Source organism: Pan paniscus, chromosome 10 (genome assembly GCF_029289425.2).
Source record: "Pan paniscus chromosome 10, NHGRI_mPanPan1-v2.0_pri, whole genome shotgun sequence".
In the NCBI taxonomy this organism is placed as follows: Eukaryota; Metazoa; Chordata; class Mammalia; order Primates; family Hominidae; genus Pan; species Pan paniscus.
In genome coordinates, this window is record NC_073259.2 from 125087674 (window position 1) to 125102530 (window position 14857).

A 14857-nucleotide genomic window follows, 5' to 3' on the forward strand; every position below is an offset into this window, starting at 1 on the left:
TCCCCGGGCCAGGCATCCACCTGGATGAGACATCTTTTTAATCCAGTGTCTCCTAGCTCAGTGCCGTGACCACAGCCGGTACTGCATGAAAGTTTCAGAATGAACGCAAACCTCTGTTCTACAGACTTGGAGCCATTTTGTTCCAAGATTTTCCGAACATGCTTTTCCGAACATGCTTTCACCACCCAGGGTACGTGTGTCACTGCAGCCCTGTGAGCAGGATGGGGGGGCACCTTCATGGATCAACAGTGAACGTGCCCCCAGTGCTCCATAGATGATGGAGAGCCTGGCTGGGAAAGCTCAAGGGACTTGCCCAGGGAGGCAGCGATGGGCCAGTCTCTGTTGCATGTGGCTGATTCGTCTGCAGTAGGGTGTGCCCTTTATGTCTGGAATGTACCAGGTTGTGGGGGCAGATGCCAGCATGCGTACGGGGCATGCAGACCTGTTTACAAAGTCATGCCCAAAGCGTGGCCTGCTCACCTGAGCTTTGGGAACTGAGGTGAGACACTGCTTCCATGGGGGCCCTGTTCCCTCTGTGAAAGAGAAGCTTAGCTTTATGGGTTCTAGAATCCCCTGCAGCTCTGAACTCCCAGGCCTGCGGCAGCAAGTGCAGGCCCAGTAGACGCCCCCTTACGAGCTCTCTCCCACTGCCTTCCAGGCACCCGGTGCAGCACATCTCATTCAGCAGCCACAGCCTCATCACGGCCAACGTGCCTTACCAGACGGTGATGCGAAACGCCGACCTGGACAGCTTCACCACTCACAGGAGGTTAGTGGTGGGGCCGGGCGAGTAAGAGACCATCTTAGTTTGACTGATTTATAGAACCCCACCCCTCCGCCGTGACACATTGCACCCTATGGGCTATACCCTCAGGCAGGGCCCTGCCTTTCTGCGAATTGGAAACATAAACGTGGATGCTGACCTGTACTGAGCGCCCAGCATCTGATGCAGGACAGCCCCGTGGGGCGAGTCCACGCTGTCGGCTGTACAGAGAGGGAGGGCAAGCCGTATGCTGAGGGGCCTGCTGTGGTTAGAATCCTGTCAGGGGCAAGGCCCGCCCTCTTGAGTCCTTGCCCTGTGACACTCACTGCGCCCATCCGACTTGTGCACCCCCACGTTGACCGCTAAGCCGGGGACTGTGAGTATCTGACGCTGTGTGCCCAGAGAACGCCTTTGTGAAGCTGAACCTCTATCTGGTCTCAGGCGAACGCCTCCTGCAAAGACAGAAGCGGCTGGGGTGAGGACCAGTGAGGCAGCCCTGACCTGTCACCATCTTTGTGCTCTTTCTAGACACCGGGGTCTGATCCGCGCCTACGAGTTTGCGGTGGACCAGCTGGCCTTCCAGAGCCCTCTCCCTGTCTGCCGTTCATCCTGTGACGCCATGGCCACTCACTACTACGACCTCGCACTGGCCTTTCCCTATAACCATGTTTAGGGACGTGCCTCAGTTGGGAGCAAGGAGAAAAATGGGAAGAACCAGTTTTATCCATCTTAAAACGCCAGGCACCTCTTCACAGGTGGTAAACATTTAGGGGAAGAAAGCAGCCCAGGGTGCCATGCCTGACGGCACGCGTCTCCCTGACCCCTGCACTTCCCCCAGCGCCTGGGGCAAGCTGGCGTGTGCCGGGGCTCGAGTCCCACGTGCTGCCAACTCAAACATAGCCTCCTTCCCCACCCAGCTGGCCACCCTGGCCTCAGCTCCCTCAGGACGCCTCAGGGATCTCGCTGCGCAGTCCTATACGGTCCCTGCTTAGCCAGCTTCTCTGTGTCCGCCCTCCCAGCTCCAGCCCTGCAGGCCGTCTTTTCCGTCTCCAGCCCCTTACCTCTTTTCCTCCGAGGGCCTTTGGATGTGCTTGTTCCTGGCCTCCAAGGCAATAACCTCCATGTCCTTTTCCCTGTATTTACTTAAGGTGCTCTTCTGTGACACTTGCCACCACCACCTTCCAGTAGCAAGCTGGTAGAGCTGTACTTTTTCTTCACAGCTTTTACCATGGTTTATAATTATATACTTATACAGTTTAGTCATTAATGACTATTTTGCTTACTATTGTGTCTATGATATGTGATACAAAGCAAATATTTTCTAAATATTCATTGACTAAACAGCCATCAAGATGAAACAGGACAGGAGAGAACTGTTCAGTGTGATACAGAGCTGCCATTTCCAAAGTATTCTGGAAGCAAGCCATTGCCTTACTCTTGATTTTCAACAGTTCTAAACAGCAACAGCATCCACCTAATATACCTTCAGAATATCAAAGCGAAAACTGATAGAACTACAAAGAGAAATAAAATCCATTCTCACGGCAGGCAAATCAGTGAGAAAAATGTAAAGATCTGGAGGATTACTTAATATCGCTAACAAGCTGGATCCAGTAGATGCGTATGGAATTTCAAATACACATAGACGATGCACAAAAAACCACCCTGTACGAAGGCCACAAAGAACAGCTCAGATGCACAAAGATTCACACCATACAGGCCAAATTATAGAATCCCCCAACCCCAAGACACTGCACCCTATGGGCTATACCCTCAGGCAGGGCCCTGCTTTTCTAGGAATTGACTCCAATGCAGAATAGTGAGAAATCAACAAAAAGCAAAATAAGACAGTTCCAGACACTCCTGAATTTACTTGGATTTAAAGAGGTTAATAAAAACAAACTATAAACTCTCTAGACTGGGCTGACAGTAAAAGCACAGAATACAAAACCCAGGGGATGGGGCTGGGAGGGGCTGTGAGGGGCTGGCACCTCAGCTCAGAAAAGGTAGCAGCAATCCCAAAGCAGCAGAAGGCAGGGGTTAAATCAGGATAAAAACAGACATCAATGGAATCAAAAACCAATAGTTAGTTAATATAAAGCCAAAAGGTTTTGTTTTTTTTTCAGGTGGGGTCTCGCTCTGTCACCTAGACTGGAGTGCAATGGCCTGATCTCGGCTCACTGCAACCTCTGCCTCCCGAGTTCAAGCAATTCTCCTGCCTCAGCCTCCTGAGTAGCTGGGATTACAGGCGTCCGCTACCACAACTGGCTAATTTTTGTATTTTTAGTAGAGACGGGGGATATTGCTATGTTGGCCAGGCTGGTCTCAAACTTCTGACCTCAAATGATGATTGCCTGCCTCAGCCTCCCAAAGTGCTGGGATTACAGGTGTAAGTCACTGTACCCAGCCCAAAAGCAGTTTAAAAAAAAAAAAAAAGACAAAATATACAACTCTTGATAAAACATAAAGGTACAGTGGTCTATGAGGAAGAGAAAAGGTACCTGAGGATGCAGAAGTACCTACCACATGGGAACCGTTTGTCCACACTCATTCCAGAGAAAACCGAGTCCTCTCAGTTGCACACGTGTACGTATCAGTGGGAAGTGCTTGCCATTACTCCAAAGCCTAGAACCTTCACGTCATGAAGGTTCTGGAAGGTTTTTCAGATTGCTTAAGATACGCAGCCATTCCATATTCATCTCCAACTACACAGGGGAATGGAGCAGATAGAGCTGTGACTGGGAAGCGTCACCTCCCGGTCCAGAGCACTTTCTTTCAGACCCCGCCTTCCTGCAGGCAGATGGACTGGAGGGTTTTCTGCTTCCTTTCAACCAGATGACTTCCTAAGTGGAGATGGCCTGTAGGTAGCAAATGCAGGATTTTGTTTACTTTCATCATGTCATGTGGTGGTCAGACTGCTCGCTGGTGACCTCGCTTTAGAAGGTTTTCATCAAGCCCCGCCCTTTCTCTCTCATAGTCTTAATGCATCTGGACCACTGGGGAAAATATTTTTCTTTTCAAAAAGCAGCCCCTTCAGTCTGCGTTCCCAGTTCATTTTGCAGGGGCATTCGCCCTTCCTAGTTTGCAGCAATTAAAGATAACGGAGTGTAAAGTCATTAGACCCAGAATTAGAGCAGCCAGCAGCTGGCCCAGTGTAAAAATGTCCCAAGTGTAGCCCCTCCCACCACAGAGCCTGTTTCTAACGTACCTGCCATTCGTGGAAGTTGCCTGGGTTCTGTAAAGGAGAATTTTTTGGACCCAAGCTGTAATCTTCAAGCACGCCAACTTCAGGCAGTGTTTTCTACTGCAAACCTCAACATCCTGGAATCAATCACACTGACAGGGAAAGGATAAATGCTCCTTTATAAGCCAACATGTATCCAAATTAAGCCCCCTTACCTTTATCCAGACCCTTTCACAAGTTCTGAGTTTTCAGCCAATTGATCCTCTACTTTCCTTCTTTAGTCCCTCTCAGGGACGCCTCCATCCCCGGCTCCCCTAAAGGTAGAAGATACTCGAGCATGCTGCCAGGGGAGCTGGATGGTGAAACACCTGAAGATCTCATGTCGCCTCTCAAAACACTGTCGGACTTGCTTTCTGCTTTATGATGTCCGTAGTTGTTCTAATATTAAATGCTTTGAATTTCTTTATTGGTCAAGTTATTTTAACTTGGGCAAGGCATACAGTGATAATCCCCTGGCATGCCGCAATTCCAGCTCTTCCCACCCCCTTGAAATCTTACCTCCCACCGTGGTGGTTTTGTAAACCCACAGTCAATTGGATTTTCCCAGAACCTCCCCTACAGGCGCTCCCAGCCCAGGATCCAGGAGACCCGCAACATGGTACAGTAACTCTTCACCAACCGTCATCAATAGGTTTTCTTAGAAACTACAACTTTAAGCAAAATGAGGTATAATGAAACTAATTTTGGCTGGGCAAGGTGGCTCAGGCCTGTAATCCCTGCACTTTGGGAGACCGAGGCAGGCGTATCACCTGAGGTCAGGAGCTCAAGACCAGCCTGGCCAACATGGCAAAACCCCATCTCTACTAAAAATACAAAAATTAGCCAGGCCTGGTGGCGTGTGCCTGTAATCACAACTACTTGGGAGGCTGAGGCAGGAGAATCGCTTGCAGCCAAGAGGCAGAGGTTGCAGTGACCTGAGATCGCACCACTGCACTCCAGCCTGGGCGACAGAGCGAGACTTCGTCTCAAAAAAAGAAATGGCAACTTTAGGCAAAATGATATATAATGAAACTAATTTTACTATAGGCTAATGGATGTAAACAAGAGTTAAGTTCCCACGGCATATTGCTGGCCATAAAAACTTCACCAAACTTTAGAACTTTAAACCAAACACTTCTAATATTAAACATTAAATAGACATGAGTTAGTTATACATACATTTAAGAAAAATTACTAAAAACAAGATAATTACCCAATTTTTGGTGACTCTGGGTGCTGGCAGTTGCAGCGATGGTGAGTTATATCACAGAATAAATGTTTGCAAAGCAAAAATTGTCAGGAGCGCCTCCTTCCACCACGCAGGTCAAACACCAGAATGAATGGGCTCACTGGGCGCTTCCGTACAGCGTCATTTACTATTGTGCATTTGTATGGTTATGGGAGGCAATTTTTATTTTACAATAATTTTTTATTCATTCCTTCTTTCATTTTCCAACTCAGTTATTCCAGTTTAAGGTGGTGGGCGACCAGAGCCTATCCCAACAGCTCAGTGTGCAAGGCAGGGACCACCCTGGACAGGATGCCCTCCCATCACAGGGCACACTCACCCCCCACACACACTCAGACTGCGACCAGACACCAACAAACCTCACCTGCACATCTTTGGGGTGTGGGAGGAAACCAGAGTGCCCAGAAAACTCTCAGACCGGGAGGACGTCTAGACTGTACACAGACAGTGGCCCCAGCCGGGAATCAATTTTTTCTCAATGTTATAACAAAATGACATTGAATAAAACGATGCTATTCAAGGACCCACTGTGTGTGAAATGGTGCATGAGGGCATTTTCTGGGAAAAAGCGTGGTTACCTCGCATCAGATTCTCCAAGGGACTACAGTCCCCCTGAGAATTTCACCTCTGCCACTAGAGTGTGTTTTGCAGCCCAAGCCATGTGCCACCCTGGTGCTGCTGTTGCCCAGGCAATAATTTATGTTTCAGAGATACTCCAGGGACGGCATCACCTTCTCCTACCAAGCACAACTCCCTGCGCCGGCTGAACGCTAGGGTTTCAGCTGATCGGAGGGAAACTGAATTTCCCCAAGAGAGGGCTTGGTCCTTTCTGAAAGGAAAGGCTGACACCCCCAAGATGAAGTCCTTCACCCCCATCCCCCCTCTTGAGAGCTAGAGGCCCCACGTTTCAGGGGCTAGCGCTTCCCACCACACGTGTTAGATGGCAGACACTGGCCGCCGCAAACCCACTTTGTTTACAGTTGCTGAGAAACAGCTTCCCCTGGTGAGGGTCCAGCCTTCTCGTAACAACTGTCCCGCGGCTATTCCAGGCGGGCCACCACAGGGGCTCCAACAGGGCCGTCTCCCGCTGCCTGACGGAGCCTTCGCTCTGAGCAGCAGCTGCAGCAGCAGTGAGCTCACGGCGCTGGCCGGCCGGGCCGAGGTGCTGTGAGCCACACAGGCCGGCCCGCGTCACCCGTGCAGCCAGGCCAGATGGTTACCTGGCTACCGCTGCAGGGGCCTGCGGTGACTTGGACAAGGGCTGCCTCTAATGTGCGATGGCAGATTCCCTCTTGCTGGGCTCTGGCGGGTGCCATGTTGTCCCCAGCCCACTTTCGGCCTCTGATGCCCAGCGTGGGCTTCCAGAAGCAGCCATTTGACTGCTCTGCACTGGGGGCCGTTTCTTTTCCTAGGAAGGGAAGGGGAAGCCCCCCCCCAGGCTGAGCTGTCAAGCCGTGTCTTTTCTTCCCTCGCCCAATGTTAGGACAAACGCTGCCTTTTCGTTTCTCTAAGATAGACATGGCAGCTACCTCCTCAGCGGGCCCCTTGACCACTGCCACCCCATCAGAGCCACTCTTGGGGCACCGGCCCTTCCTCTGGGAGACTAGAACCCAGTCCCTTGCTGACTTGGTCAACAAGCAGATTAGAGGGCTGAGCAGCCACCACATCCTCCTCAGAGTCGTGAGTCCTCCTAGGACCAGGCTGGTCCACCACCAAGCCCCTGCTGATTGCCACATGTGCAAATTCTGCAAGAGGACAGAGACGCCGCCAGTGCCCCGGGGAGTGCGGTGCTCCCCCTACTCAGCTCTTCCTGGCTTTCCCAAGGTCGCTGTGTGGGAGGACAGCCTGCAAGGCAGGTGTTTGCAAAAGCCTTGCCAAGGCAACTTGTATTTTTAACTCTCCATCAGCCTACTTAAGTCACACGGCGCCGTTTCCAGCACAGCAGAGTTCAGCCGCAGCCTCGTTAACTGCAGGCAGGTGGGGACAGGTTCAACTGCTCCATGACAAGGATCAGATCCACAGATGACCTGTCTCCCATTAGCAAAGCTTAAAAAGAACTTTCCAGTCCCTTGGCTCAGAAAACAACAGCATTGTTTTGTTAAAGTCTAGCAATAATTCGTTCCCTATGCGGGTATTTGGCCAGAGCTGGAAGCTGCTGTCATCTTACTCCATTCCCTTATCCATAATTCATGCTTAACGTGGCTGCAGTGTGTCCCCTGAGCTCCTCATATTCCATTTCCATCACACGGCCCTTTTGTAAACCAACCAAATTAGAGTGTTTGTGTCAAATTGCCATATTCTTTCAACATCCAAAAGCCAACCTTTCCCCTTGGTAATACGGCGATATTAGGAGTTCAACCCGATTTCGACTCTATTCCTGGCAGATGGCTGAAGAGTATGGACAGAGGTGACCTCCCCTGGCGTCCAGCAGGCTGAGGATGCCGCCCCTGCTCAGTCTTCTCCACCCACGGCCTGTGGCCCTCAAAGGACGAACTTATCAGCTTCCTTCAAATATTTGACTTAGTGTTGATTTCTGCCTAGTTCCTTTTAGTCACTGGTGTCATTTCTGATGGAAGGAAGGCTGTTAACCCGTGTACGTGGTTATCACTCACCTGCTGACCAGGTTTCAGGGCAAACACATCACCTCCTTCAGGCTGCTAGAGTTGAGGTGCCCCAGTCATTCCATTCCTGTCCCCATCCAGGGATGAGAGGGGCTTGCTGCACTTGGGACAGGGTCTGTGAGGCCAGAAATCCCCTCGTGGGCACGCCCCATCGGCCAGCAGATAACAAGAGCCATTTCTGAACCACCTGCCTCCAGCCCGAGGCACAGACCGCAGTGCCCAGATGGTGGGGCTGACTGAGATCCGTGCCCGGAGCAGCAACCCTCGGTCTGTGTTGATCACAGGCCAGCAGCCCCACAAGACGCATCAGCCTGCCCCTTCTGGGATCAGGTTTGCACCAACTCATCGCCAACCCTGATCATTCCCAGGATGCCACAGACAATGCCAGGAGCCGGGCAGGAGAGCGCCAGGTGATTTCTGCATCCACGCTCTGGCGGAAATGAGCCCTAACCCTGCCAATTAGAGGACACCCTCAGTGATTATGCACAAATGAGCTTTCTTCTGAGCGGTGTGGACTGGGCTCACGGTAACTCAACCTCATTTTAATTAGCTGTTTAGATAAGCGGTGGCCCAAAGCTTCAAAGACATCAGGCAGGCCTCAGTGGCCCAAACGGGAGCACATTTGATGTGTGCCCATCGTGGCCACATCTCCCAAACTAAAACTCGGGGCACAGGGGCTGACGGAAGATGATTTATTTATAAAAACACTTTACGTTAATGAACTGCCTTTGTTGAAATGAACCAAATCAAAGCAAACTGGGACAGCCCCAGAAAACCTGAGGCCTACAGTGGCAGTGCCAGTATGCCCTCCTGCTCAGTGGTACCACAGATCGTCCTGCTCACATGGGCAGGGCAGGGCAAGGTGCATGGGGGCTGGAAGAGGGAGGTTCTTGCAGTAAGGCCGATCCCCACCAGGCTGTCCTAGTGACTTTCTAGGTGCCTTCTGCCAGCAGCCAGGGGACCAAGAAGCTCCCGAGCAGCAGGGGAAGGCAGGGAGAGCAGGTGAGGGGGATCACGTCCCACTTCCCTCCAGAGGAGACTGCCTGGGATCCACCTGGAAGTCCCGGGGGCTTTGTCTCTCCCACTATGTAGTTAGTGCTTGAGGGCAGGAAACAGACCTCTGTCTTTGCCCTGCAGCTTTTTTTTTTTTTTTTTTTTTTTTTGAGACAGTCTTGCTTCGTCACCCAGGCTGGAGTGTAGTGGTGTGATCTTGGCTCACGGCAGCCTCCACCTCCCGGGTTCAAGCAATTCTCCTGCCTCAGCCTCCTGAGTAGCTGGGACTACAGACGCCCACCACCACGCCCAGCTAATTTTTGTATTTTTAGTAGAGACAGGGTTTCTCCATGTTGGCCAGGCTGGTCTCGAACTCCTGACCTCAAGTGAGTCGCCTGCCTCGGCCTCCCAAAGGCACAGGCATGAGCCACCCACCGTGTCTGGCCTGCCCTGCAGCTTTGAGTGTTGAATGGACTCCTAGACTGAGAAGCAGAGTTCCAGAGGTGATTTCAGACCATGCAATTTCACCTCCCTGGAGAGACTGAACCTGCCTCCAGCCACCGACCTGCAGAGAGCAGAGGCCTCAGGAGAGCCTGGGGTGGCACACGCTGCTGTCTGGTGTCTACTAGGCTCTGCCAGGTGCTTACAATGACAATGACAGCACAGAGTCAAGAGCCTCTCAGCCGCAGCTTGGCACCTACCCAGGAGGTCGTGCGCATTAACCAAAAGCTGAGCCTCCCCAGGCCGCACTCACTTTCCCGGGGCCATTCGCCCGCTCCCTGTGTAGCGGGTCACCTGGCCCTTTAGCTCCCTGTGCTGCTTGGCTGTGTTTTTAAATTTAAGTCCTGACTTTCAGTCATCCTAAGCAGCATCCCATGGACTCCCTGGTGTGGGGTAAAGTTACTTTTTTTCTTACATGTATTAAAACAGGAATACACCTGTTGAAGTCAATATTCATCCATGGAACAGCCAGAACCCTCAGTCACCTCTCCAGGGGGCAGGGGTGTGGGAGCCCTCAGGGAGCAGGTTAGACGCAGCTCAGCACTGTGGGATCGCATCCAACAATAGTGTTTCTGCCTGCTGTGCCCACCATTGCCTCAGAAGTGACAACGGTCCACAAGCACGTGGCCAGGGGTCCCTGGTCTGAGGCTGAGAGAGGAGGCTCCCCCTGCAGCCACTCCCCTGCCTAGGGTTCCCGCTGGGACCACACCAGGCTCAACGCTAGAGTGGAGATGGGGCATCCCAGCACCATCTGGGCTCCGTGCGTTTGCAGCCCTAAGCACAAGTCACCGTCCCCTAGAACAGTGTCCGGGGCCTGCGCTTATGATGGGCTGTGCCGAATGAACTCCCCCAGCCTTTAATGTAGAAGGGTAGGGCCAGGCGCTACCAGCACTTTGGGAGGCAGAGGTGGGTGGATTGCATGAGCTCAGGAGTTCAAAACTAGCCTGGGAAACATGGGGAGACCCTGTCTCTACTAAAAAAATACAAAAATTAGCCAGGCATGGTGGCGGGTGCCTGTAGTCTCAGCTACTCGGGAGGCTGAGGTAGGAGGTTTGCTTGAGCCTGGGAGGCGGAGGTTGAAGTGAGCTGAGATTGCACCACTCCACTGCAACCCTGGGTGACAGAGTGAGACCCTATCTCAAAAAATAATAAAATAAATAAAATATAAAATAAAATAAAATAAATGAAGGGGCATGCTGGGGGGTGGGGGTGGGGAGCAAAAAAGCAGAGGCGCCCTGAGCTTGCTTCTTCTGTTCGCAAGTTTCCACCTGGAACCTCACGTGGCGGACACTGAAGCCTGATAAACATCACCATTTACAAAAAGTGGAGTGAACTAAGAACCCTGCCGTACACAGTTGCTTCCACGTGCATGCAGTGGCTCTGGAAGGATGCCTAAGGCAGGAGCTAACACATCTGCCTTTGAGAAGGGAAGACGGGGGAGGCTGGGGGATGGGGGTCGCGGGCAGATTCCATGGCCTGCCTTTTCGAACCTTGTAAATTCTGAACTGCAAGGCGTGGGCTTGTAGTAAAGGTAAAGCACGCTTCAAATTAAAACTATGAATGAAAACACCAAGAATGCAAATAATACCTATTGCCAGTTATCAAGAGAACTCTCTTGGAATACTAGAACGACGCCACCCAGGGAGGGTCAATAAAGGAACTGGGCGTTTCATGGACTTCAGCACCAGAAAGAGGCCTGGAAAGCAAATGCTAGCCCACCTTGCACAGCGATGGGAACGCATCACCCAGGGAGATAGGGAAGTTGCACTCAGCGGGCCGTTGCAACGCCTACAGGACACAGCTCTCCAAGTCCCACAGGTGCCAGCCCTCTGCTGACTCCAGGCCACCATGACCAACAACCTTTGTTTCCCTGCCCCCAGCTCTAGCCAGTCCCCAAATTGAAAGGTGATAACTGAAGTTGTCAGGGATCCTTACCTACCCAGCTTCCACTGCCGCTGCTTGCTGGAAGGCTGTAGGGCCCTGGGCCCTGCAACTGGCCCAGGACTGCTAGAAAGAGCCAGGGGCACAGCCATGGCTGGCAGACCACACCGCCCCTCCCCCAATCACCGTGAGGAGCTGGGGGTCCCGGGTCAGCCAGCCAGGCCCTGACTCCCCACGCCCACTGACCAACGGAGCGGGCTCAGGTGCGTCCCCACAGCAGGGACAGGCTCGGGTGCATCCCCGCAGCAGGCACAGGCTCGGGGCTCCAGATGTTTTCTCCATCAGTCTACAGATGTGGCTGTGACAGTGAGGAGGCCCCACTGCCTGAGTCCTGGCCACCTCAGAAGCCCACACAGGGCAGGAGCTGCTTCTCCTTATTTTACTCCCTAGGATGGAGAACACGGATGGGTTCCCAGGATTTACATAGGAAGAACAGCAGATACTTTACCCAAAATAAACAAGAAAGAACAGTCCTGCCAAACCAACCTTTTAATACTATTTAGGCTAGGTGTGGTGGCTCACTCCTGTAATCCTAGCACTTTGGGAGACTGAGGCAGGAGGATCGCTTGAGCCCAGTCGTAAGAGACCAGCCTGGGCAACATATTAAGACCCTGTCATTACAAAAAATGTAAAAACTAGCCGGGTGTGGTAGTGCGTGCCTGTAGCCCCAGCTCCTTGGAAGCCTGAGGCAGGAAGACTGCTTGAGCCCAGGAGGTCAAAGCTTCAGTGAGCCGTGATCCCGCCTGCACTCCAGCCTAGGTGACAGGGGGAGGCCCTGTCTCCAAAATAAAAATAAAATAATTTCATCGTTGCTTGTTCCTCATAGTCAGTCTCATGCTGCCAAGTGACCAGGCCACTTTAATGGACGTGAGGAACTGACAGAGGCCACATTAATTAACAAACCTTTTTTTTTTTTTTATTGGAGATAAAAACAGCGAAGTCCCACGTACCATACCCTACAAGACACAAGGTGCGCAGACGAGCCTTGGCTATGTACCGGCGCTGCAGGAAGAGGCTGTCCGCCGGGCCTGGGCTGCTCCAGCTATGCGGGGAGGCGGCCCCATTGCAAAGTGCAGTTTCTCCGCGGAGGCGGCGGCGGGTCAGTGGCAGAGGGCCATGGTTTCCATGTTAAGGAAGCGGACGTGCATCTTGGTCTCAATGTCGATCCCCTGCCAGATCTGGAAGTGACGGAGCAGCGTTAAGGGCACGTTCCCGCCGCCACCTCACACCTGACCAGGCCCCCCGGTCCTCGGCCCTTCCCACCTACCGTCTCCTGCCACCAACTGTGATGTTCCAGGCAGGTGAAAACCAGAGGGCTGTGTTTCAAGACTATGAGCTAAGCGAGGACGAAAAACTTCCATCTGTCTTTTTTGCTGGTTAATTTGGCTCTGACATTTGGATTCTTTCTGAGATTGTCACAGCAAGTTATTATTAAGTACTGAATCCAAGCTCTTAGCTCCAAGGCATTTGAATCTCACCCACCACTTCAGGTTCTGTGATTTTCATGCAAATTACATAACCCCATTAAGTCCCCTTTCCATGAGTATGATGTGGGACCCCCAACCTGTGCCGCCCACTTCACAGAATGTTGGGGGCTCTAATGGACCTGTCCTCATCATGGACGCGTTTTGTAAACTGCTAGGGGCTGTGCGGTCACAAGGCTTCGCTAGGCCATCGTCATCAATTTAAGGACCTCCACAGTGTGGTCTTTACAACCTCCCTGGGATAAGGGATCACGTGCATTCTAGAAAGACAAACTCAAGCCCCAAAAGGTCATTTCTACCCAAAGATCACATGGTGGCCCCATTCCTGGTGCTGGTACTGCTGTTACAGTCCAGCCTGGCCAGGACCTTGGAGTGGGCCTTCGTGCTACAAGGCCATGTATGTACCCCAGTGCTCCCAAGGCTATGCCCACCAGCGCCTTAGCAAGTCAGGGCCCACGGGGGCCACAGATGGTAGGATGGGGGGGTGCTAACAGGAACGGAGGGACGTGGTGGGCGGGTGACTTCTCACTGCTTCCCGCTTATGTAAGAATCAAACTCTCAAGCTGTCACTCTCAGCATCTCCGGGGACAGCCACGAGGCTGGTAACGGGGGAAAGTCAGAGCCCCGTGGGCACCCAGGCGACAGGGAGGCCTTGGGACATTTCCGGCCGCAGCCCCCAGGTACTTCCTGCTTTCCTGAGCCTGTTCTGGGTGTCATGGGGCGTGCAAAGACAGCTCTGGTCCCAGTCGAGCGGCCCCATCCTTGCTGGATGCACGAGGCATTCCCAGGGTAACACACATGGACACTCACGGTGGTTTCTGCTAAGTGCCAGGTGGCAACATGTTCGCTGAGGGCATTGGAAGGAATCAGGGAATGGGAAGGGCCAGCTGGTCCCAAAAGATCCCTCAGGGGTACAGGGACAGGCTTGGGGAGCACTAGGGACCTGGCAGAGGCCAGCCTTTAGGGGAAGGAAGTTGGTTTCGGAGGCAAAGAAATTCATTCTACTCAGCCTGAAGCAGCGATACTTCCTCCCCAACCCTCCCTCCCTCCTCCACCTTCTAGCTCTTCATTCTGTTGTCTTGCTCTGGCGGGCATCACCTTCTCTGGTGACCGGGTCCCCAGCATAGACCAGAGTGAGTCTGAAGCACAAGTGCAAATTCTGCCTTTTCCCAGTCTGCCCGCCCTGCCAGCCCCGGGGTGGGCCATCTGCACGGCAGTCCACGGGGCCTGCCGACCTCCGCAGTCTCCTTTCAGCCTTTCATCACAGCCAGGCCCTGCTGCCTGCCTCTCCTCTCTCCTGCCGGTTCTAACCGTTGGCTGCCAGGCTTGGCCTCGGCTCCATGGGGCTGTGACCCTGAGGGCCCAGTCCCCCAGTCCTGCTCTAGGCTCCTTGGCCAGAAGCCGTGATCCTTCCTTCCCTAATCCTCTCTCCTCTCTTGGTCTCTTGCTCCCCTGACTTCCTTGTCTTCCTCAAGTACCCCAAAAGCACTTGGGAACACTGTTGTGATGCCCAGGGCCGAACTGCGGGGGGGGGGATGGGGGGAGGGGGATGGGGACAGGGGTCCTCTCCCTGCCACAGGGCATCTGATTATCAAAACGGCCAGGAGCAGGTCTTGATTTGCAAGGCCAGCACTGGCCTAACCACCATCCACTAGCAGAGGCTGGAGGAGCCATCAGGGAGGAGGGCAGAGTGGGCGGCCACTTTACGAAAGTGTCATCTTAGGACACAGCGAGGAAGGCCCGGGTGCAACGTGTGCAGTCAGCTCCAAACTGAGCTTCCGAGAAACACTATTTCTACAGACACAGAAAGTTCCCAGAATCCCTGTTCCAACTACAACAGGGCCTTTTTTTTTTTTTTTTTTTTTGAGACAGGGTCTCACTCTATCACCCAGGATGGAGTACAGTGGTGCAATCTCCGCTTACTGCAACCTCTACCTCCTGGATTCAAGCGATCCTCCCGCCTCTGCCTCCCGAGCAACTGGGATTACAGGCACATGCCACCACGCTTGGCTAAGTTTTGTATTTTTAGTAGAGATGGGGTTTCACCATGTTGGTCAAGCTGGTCTCGAACTCCTGACATCA

At 52.8% G+C, this 14857-nt stretch overlaps 2 protein-coding genes across 8 annotated transcripts in view; one reads left to right on the forward strand and one right to left on the reverse strand.

The window, feature by feature from the left end:
- The window catches only part of FBXW8 (F-box and WD repeat domain containing 8), a 121293-nt gene extending 115535 nt beyond the window's left edge, over positions 1 to 5758 (forward strand). For all 3 annotated transcript variants that reach the window (XM_003832416.5, XM_003832417.4, XM_055096230.1), the window contains 2 exons: positions 659 to 769; positions 1292 to 5758. In XM_003832416.5, coding sequence (XP_003832464.2) covers positions 659 to 769; positions 1292 to 1436 — 256 coding nt within the window. In that variant the 3' untranslated portion in view covers positions 1437 to 5758. The remainder of the gene's footprint in view (positions 1 to 658; positions 770 to 1291) is intronic.
- Positions 5759 to 12181: 6423 nt separating this feature from the next.
- Positions 12182 to 14857, reverse strand: part of TESC (tescalcin) — a 60770-nt gene continuing 58094 nt past the window's right edge. For 4 of the 5 annotated variants that reach the window (XM_055096232.2, XM_055096233.2, XM_003832419.6 and 1 more), the window contains one exon: positions 12182 to 12469. In XM_055096232.2, coding sequence (XP_054952207.1) covers positions 12392 to 12469 — 78 coding nt within the window. In that variant the 3' untranslated portion in view covers positions 12182 to 12391. The remainder of the gene's footprint in view (positions 12470 to 14857) is intronic. The other variant, XR_609572.4, reaches the window with a different exon arrangement.